At 32.1% G+C, this 7,723-nt stretch overlaps 1 protein-coding gene across 2 annotated transcripts in view; it reads left to right on the forward strand.

The window, feature by feature from the left end:
* Window positions 1-3,529: 3,529 nt before the first annotated feature.
* LOC106772830 (thylakoid membrane protein TERC, chloroplastic) overlaps window positions 3,530-7,723 on the forward strand; it is a 9,389-nt gene continuing 5,195 nt past the window's right edge. The window contains exons 1-8 of one of the 2 annotated variants that reach the window (XM_014659438.2): window positions 3,530-3,885; window positions 3,978-4,052; window positions 4,508-4,626; window positions 4,711-4,787; window positions 5,191-5,278; window positions 5,425-5,505; window positions 5,600-5,656; window positions 6,027-6,108. In XM_014659438.2, the coding sequence (XP_014514924.1) occupies window positions 3,768-3,885; window positions 3,978-4,052; window positions 4,508-4,626; window positions 4,711-4,787; window positions 5,191-5,278; window positions 5,425-5,505; window positions 5,600-5,656; window positions 6,027-6,108 (697 nt within the window). In that variant the 5' untranslated portion in view covers window positions 3,530-3,767. The remainder of the gene's footprint in view (window positions 3,886-3,977; window positions 4,053-4,507; window positions 4,627-4,710; window positions 4,788-5,190; window positions 5,279-5,424; window positions 5,506-5,599; window positions 5,657-6,026; window positions 6,109-7,723) is intronic. The other variant, XM_022784701.1, reaches the window with a different exon arrangement.

A 7,723-nucleotide genomic window follows, 5' to 3' on the forward strand; every position in this document is an offset into this window, starting at 1 on the left:
CACTAGCTCGGATTCGCCGATGCGATCACTCCATAAACACTACGAGACCAAACAACACCATCAAAGGACCTGCTTATGCCGAAAATGAGTAATCACAAGGCGCCTTCCATGTTACCGATTTTCTACAGATGGTTTCTTCTTTATGCCTTGATCTTCTTTGCAATGTATTTGTTTTGGCTAATTATCGTGAGTGAAGTTGTTGTATAATTGTGTAAATGTTATGACTCTGCGAGGAATTCGTGCGATGTTGGAGAATTGAATTTGAGAAGACGAAGATAGTTATGGAAACTATTTTGTGTACATATGAAGACGAAGATGCGGGTCTGTGTTGGTTGATGAAGGAGAAGAAATTAGGGGAGAAGATGAAAATCCCCTAGTTCTACATGAAGAAGAAGAAGATGCTTTAGAATGCTCAATCTTTGCTAATCCGAAGAGGTTTGTCGTTTCTTGCTCTACGCTGCACTAGGGTGCATGATGGTCTGACTTCCCATATACGAAGCAATTTCCTTTCTTTCTAAAGGTGGGGTTAGATGCGTTGAAGATATTTTCAAAAATTATATTTTCTATTGTGATCAAGTTTATTTTTTTTACCTTTTTGGAGCAGGTCTGTCTTCTACCATGTTTGCTTTTGTAGACAAAGCTTTGGCCCTCGCAGCAACGCACTCTTTCTTGTTGGTATCTTCAATAATTATGTGAGTGATCAACTCTAAAAGTGACATTTGTTTATGTTTGTGTTGTAGTTATTGTTTGTAATTAGTCTAGGAAGGCGACAGTTTCTCAATCAGAAGCTCTGAAACAAATTCATCTGGTAGAAGAACGTTCTACGCTTTGATATCTTCGAGTAGCTTGTGGTATTCATTAATTTGCAACTTTATGTCCTTGTCTTCAACTATTTCCCAGCGATAGTAATTCTCAATAATGAACCTTTGTCTGACGATATCTTCGGTAGTGTATTTGAGAATCAACTAATCCCAAATGTCTTTTGCCTCCTTATAGGAACAGTACACATCGAACAAATCATTAGAGGATGCACTAAGTAAAGTATGTTGGCATACCTTGTTTTCATGAACTCAATCTTCAACTTGTTTCGAATTTGAAGGGAAACTAAAGTCGGGTTTTGAAGATGAAAGAGCAAAGGAGACTCCGTGCATATCTAAGAGGGTTGACATGCGTTATTGCCAGCGTCAAAAATTCTGACTAGAGAAGACTTCGATTTTTGATACATCCGTACAGGGTTTTGCAAAGACCGTCTGAGTTCCAGAAACAATATTCTGATTCTCCAGGATTGAGTCATAAGTTCCTAAGATTGTTGTAGAAGCTAACAATTAAAGAATAAAGATCACGAAATTTTCTCACAATTTCTTACGATCTTAGAACTAGCAAAGATCTCTAAAAAAAATATTAAAATAAACCCAAAATATTTTTAGGAAAAGAAGAAAAAAAAAAGAATGAAACTAAGAAAAGAGAAGATGAGAAAAGAATTATTTCTAATAATGATTTTTGAGTGAATGAAGTATTCTGTAAGAGAAAGCCAATGTGTCCACTAAATTAAAAAAATATCCCATGGCTTAAAGAAGAGTTCAACAACTCAATCCTAGTCTTACGGGGAGAGTATTATATTTTACAATATAATATTTAAATTTAAAAATAAATGTTCAGAAACATTATATTTTTTGCAATATAATATTCAAATTTTGTAACAGTTTTCATATTGGTCAACCTAACCCAGAATACCGTATCAAATTTTGGGAAAATGCATTTTAGATTGTCTAATAATTATTTCTCAATTTTAGATAATATTATAAATTTATGTGTGTTTTATTAATGTTTTATTTATTTTAAACTATATTATTTTACTTCTTTTATACTTTTATTATCGAATTTATTTATAGTTAAGCATTGATCCCTTGTTTATTTATATTGATGTCATTTAGTTTATTTCTAGTTATGCACTGCCCTCCTTTATTTATTTATATTTATATAATTTAATTTATCTTTAGTTATACATTTATAATTATTGTTTATTTATATTTATGTCATTTAATTTATCTTTAAGTTACACTAATCCTCTTTATTTACTTATGTTTATGTAATTTAATTTATCTCCACATCGGTCTTTTTCATATATTTGTGTTTATGTTATACAGTTTATCTTCAATCAGGCAGGAATATAAGTTATGCATGAACCATATTTAATTTATAATTATTTTATTTAATCTATCTTCATATAGGCATAGTTGTTTCGTTAAATTAAATTTAATGATTTTGATATTGAATTTAGGGTTAAATATGTTTTTGGTCCCTTATCTTTTAGTGAAAATTGGAATTAGTCTCTCTTCAAAACTTTGACTTAATTTAGTCCCCCAACTTTAGAAATGTGTGAATTTAGTTCTTTTAAGTAAATTTTGTTATATTTATTTGATGTGTCAAGCTCATTTTATGATAGCATTTGGGTTGTTTATACTGTTTCACACATTTTTGCTTCAATGTTAACTGAGAAACACGTTTAAAATATCAAATAAAATTAACAAAATTTGGTTAAAAGGACTAAATTCATACATTTTTAAAGTTGAGATTAAATTAGACCAAAATTTTGTAGACGGACAAAAATATATTTAATCCTTGAATTTATCTACATTTATGTATGGTTATTTATATTAATTTACATTTTATTTATTTATTTGTATGTGATATTTTAACCAATATTTAGTTATTAATTTAAGAATTAAATCTGATTTTAGTATCTCAAATTTTATGTAAAATTAAGTTCTATTAACGTCTAAAACTTTATTTGTCCAATAATAAGATGATGAATTTGCTGAAATAAAATAAAAGAAAACTATTATTTTTTTCCTATCTAAACCTCAAACTTAATTCCAAAATCCAAATATATTAAATTTCTAATCGTATGACTAAGACTCGCTATTCCGAACAAATAAAGAAAAAAAAGTCATTGACACACAATTTTATTTTATTTCTCTTTAAAGCGAATTAATAAACACTCAAGAAAAGCTATACTATAAAAGAAAATAGACATATATTACTTTTTAGGATTAAATAGGTTTTTAGTTCCTATACTTTGGGACGATTTTGGTTTTAGTCTCTCTTTCAAACTAATATACAATTTAGTTCTTCAATCCTAGAAAACTCTGGTTTTAGTCCTTTTTACTAAATTTTTTTTAACTCAGTAAAAATGTGTCAAACAGTGTAAACAATCGAAAATCTCCCCAAAATATAAAAACTAAAAACATATTTAACCTTTTTATTTGCGAGAACAATTAATATAAAAATCATTTTTCGATTCTATTTGACTCTCATAAAAGCATTATGAATTTCACATTTTAGGTAAGTAAACTCTTTTCATTTTCTTTTACATGTAAAAGCGTTTTTATTTGTTTTAAAATAAGCTAAAATTTATATTTTCTTCCGTAATTAGTTATTCACTTAAAATAAATGGTAACCGTCTTAATAATTATTTAAAATATTACATAATAATATTTGTAGATCTTTGTTAAAACAAAGCGGTGACCACACTTCATCGAAACACAAACACTCCACGAACCAGGCAGAAACAACAGCTTATCCCTTTTACAATTCTGGTCGAAACACAGCTGTGGGAGAAGAGCACCACATCAGAGATTCCTCCCATATTCCTTCTCTCTCTCTCTCTCTCTCTCTCTCTCTCTCCACCTTTGGTCTCATTGTTGTGTTGTGTGGCAACTTGTGTTGTACCCACCAAGAAGTGTCCCAAACCCAACCCCAAAGTTATGGGATTGGCCTCTGTTGCTTACAACGGCGTCCGAATTCCATTGAAGTTGGATCACATTCGCAGGCTTTCACACTCTGCTCATGCACTTCACCATCCCATCTCTTCCTTTTGTTCAGGTCTGCTGCTACTCTCTCTTTCTCTCTTTTCTCTTACCTCAAATCCAAACGTATCACTCATATCATTCAAGGGTTTTCTTTGTGTGTGGCAGTGTACCATCATCGACCTCCTCACCCTGTTCCCCTTTTAATCTCCAGACGAATTGGGCAAGACAATTATACCTCAGGTGATGACCCCATCATTCAGAACAAGGAAATTTGTTGGCTTAGGGTGTGTTTGATTTCTATTTGGTTTTTGTTTTCGAAATGCTACTAAATAAAACTGCCCATATAGGTATTTGAGGGTGCTGCACTTGAAGATGAGGGAGCATCACCGTGTTTTGGTGTTTAAAACATTTGTTTCCATAATGATTTTCAGAAGTTAATAGATTTTCAATTAGAATTTATCATGAGTAGTCTGGAATTCTTTTAGAAAACAGCTTTTAAAACCAAAAAGGGAACAGGGAATCAAGCATGCCCTTGTTCAATTCAAGTTATGTATAGAAATCCATCTTCTTTGTAGTTATTCTGTCATGTTGAAGTTGGAGGCTAAACTATTCATTTCTGATCCGTGTATTATATATAATATATAATTTCTTTCTCTCTCTAAAGAATTGTAAGTGTTAATCGTATGAATTTTCAGAGGTAAAGAGGATTAATGCTCAACCAAAGGAAGACATTGGCAATATTGACAAATCTCCATCTCAGGAATCTCTAGCGAATGAAGATTACAATTCCTCTATTAGAAATGTAGCCTTATGGGTGGGCAAACCTCTTCTATGTCTTTACTGCTTTCTCTAGTTGTTTAGAATTAGAATTACATCGATTGTGTAAGATTTCTTGTAGGTCTGCGCTGCGGTGGCATTTGGTGTTGGTTTGGGTTTTAAGGAAGGTTTTGACAAAGCATCGGAATTCTTTGCAGGGTACGCTGAATAATTTAATTTCGTTATCAACTAGAAAGTTGGTCCAATTTTACAGTACTAGAGTAATTAAGGTTCTGGATGAGTCAAAGTTTGATATCATGCAAAGTTTCTTGAAGATCATAGGGTTTTTCTGATGCCTTCATCACTCTCTCCCTCTCTCTTTTCAATATGCTTCTCCTGTTCCTCTCTATATATGCCCTCTGAGTAAGTATATATCCTAGAGATTGATCAAACACCGATCTTTGAAGTTATAGCATGTTGGATGCTTATTTTTGTATTTATGAACTCTATATATGGTTTGAACCTTGCTGGCACCACTTCTTTTCTCTCTCTGGTTTGCTTTCACTTTCTTGATTGGTGTACTTACTGGAATTGTGGCCTTTGACTTTTATGTATTTCTTAGGTACATATTGGAGCAAAGTCTTTCTGTAGATAATCTCTTTGTCTTTGTTCTGATATTCAATTACTTCAAAGTGCCGGTTACATATCAGGTGATGCATATAACTTGTCGCGGGTATACTATGAGCAATTTCAACTTCTTGTTCTAGTGGTTCTCAGATTATGTATTTTTAATTTTATTATAAAAATTAATAAAAGTGTTAATTGGTCATTTTTCCTTTACTTATTGAACTCACAGAATCGTGTGCTCTCCTATGGTATTGCTGGAGCAGTTATCTTTCGTCTGACGTTAATACTTATTGGAACAGTTACCCTTCAGGTGTATTTCATGATGGATATATTTTCCGTATTTAACTACTTTCAGTGACTTTTATACTTGTTGTTGATCATCTTGTTCATTATCATGTCATTAGAGATTTGAAGCAGTCAACCTTCTCTTGGCCGCAATATTACTCTACTCATCATTTAAGGTGATGTTCACTGTATTTTAAATTTAGATTCCCTCTATTGATCCCTTATAACACTATCCATGTTCATGTTTGTCAAGGAAACATGACCCTTAATAGCTTAAGATATTAGACAAAAGCACATGAAAGTTGATATTATACAACGAATAAAGAATATTTCCATTTTATAATTACTTTTAAAATTCAGTTTAATTATGAAGGAGTGAGAATCACGAGGATCACAAACAAATCATCTAAAATATTAAACTTTTAGATGGAATCACCAGAGTATTTTTATCTCTAACAACATAATATATTAGGCGGTTCATACCTGTGGTATTTTCAATTCTATGCACTGGTTTTAATCACAGCATGTTTATTGTTTTATGAATAGTTGTTTTCCAGTGAAGAAGATGAATCTGACTTATCAGATAACTTTGTGGTGAAGACGTGCCAGAAATTTATCCCTGTAACAAGTAATGTTCTCTAATCATGATTATTTATCTCTCTCCTAGTTCGATAATTCAGTGCTGATTTCTTGGGTATTCTGAAATTGAATTTTTATTTTTACATTTTGAAACAATCACAAGAATGGGTGGAAAGCTTAATTTGACTCAGCTAAAATCGAAAATGGATGTTTAAGTAGAAATGGCTGAATCAAAGTTTAATTTGCCAATGGTCTAGAAAATTTTAGTTTTCTCTTATGGAATTGTCTGCATGTATGTCCATATAAGTGCAACTCATGTTGTTCGGTAAATGCAAACAGTAATTTTGATTTCACAAGTACTATATCACAGTCATAAATTTAGGAGATAGAATATATTTCTTATTATTTGTCTCCTTACATGCATTGGATATATATACAAGAGTTTATTGAATGAATAACCTATTCTACGGAACAAATCCCTGAAATTGTGGGATTATTATTCTAGTAATAATAGCAAGATACAAAGAATATAATAAATTAAATATATGGGAATAATATCTAAAATTTCCTAAATATATTTTGGCATTCCCCCTCTAGCTAGTGAATAAGTGTTTTCCATTCCAAGCTTAGATATAATTCTTACATCTCAGTTCCTTAGTGAGTATGTCTTAGTGAGTATGTCTGCAAGTTGACCTTGAGTGGACACATATGGGATGCAATCAAGCCAATGTCAAGCTTTTCTTTGATAAAATGTCTGTTCACCTCAATATGTTTGGTTCTATCATACTGTACTGAGTTGGGGGCTATACTAATTGTAGATTTATTATCACGATATAATCTTATAGGTTCATCCCACTTTATCCTTAAGTCTTACAATATAATCTTCAGCCATAAAATTCACAAATTCATTGGGCCATTGCTCAAAATTCTGCTGCAGCACTAGATCTAGCTACCACACTTTGTCTTTTACTCTTCCAAGTTACTAGGTTTGCACCAAGGAAGGTATAATATTCAGTAGTTGACATCCTATCCACAGTTGAACCTGCATAATCAACATCTATATATGCCTCAAGACTAGCATTCTTATTTCTTTTGAACAAAATTCCTCTTCTTGGAATCCTTTTTAAATACTGGACAATTCTAAGTGCAGCTTGCAAATGTGCTTCCTTTGGTTGATGCATAAATTGGCTAACTAAGCTCACAACAAAGGCAATATGGCCTAGTGTGAGATAGCTAAATGAGTCTTTCCACAAGTCTTTGGTACATTTCTTTATCTACAGAAACATCCTCCTCTGCACTCCCTAACTTTATTGTTAGAAAGTGGGTTTTAGGCCTAACTCAACCCCACAAAACCGGCTTGTAAGGTGAGGTCTGCACCCCACTTATATATTATAAATTGGCCTTATCTCTAGTCGATGTGGGACTTCCAACACACCCCCCTCACGCCGAGGTATATACATCTCAAGTGTAAGACTAGATATTAATGGGTGGTCCAATAACGGCCCAAATAGCGGGTGAAATAATATGCCCAAGAAATATCGCTAGGATAGGCTCTAACCATAGCTATTATTAGAGATATTATATTTAGTTTATATTGTGTTTATGTTAATTAGGGAAATATAGTCCCTATATGTTTATTAGGGAAACATTGTTTTTATTTTATT

The sequence above is a fragment of the Vigna radiata genome, chromosome 8 (assembly GCF_000741045.1).
Source record: "Vigna radiata var. radiata cultivar VC1973A chromosome 8, Vradiata_ver6, whole genome shotgun sequence".
In the NCBI taxonomy this organism is placed as follows: domain Eukaryota; kingdom Viridiplantae; phylum Streptophyta; class Magnoliopsida; order Fabales; family Fabaceae; genus Vigna; species Vigna radiata.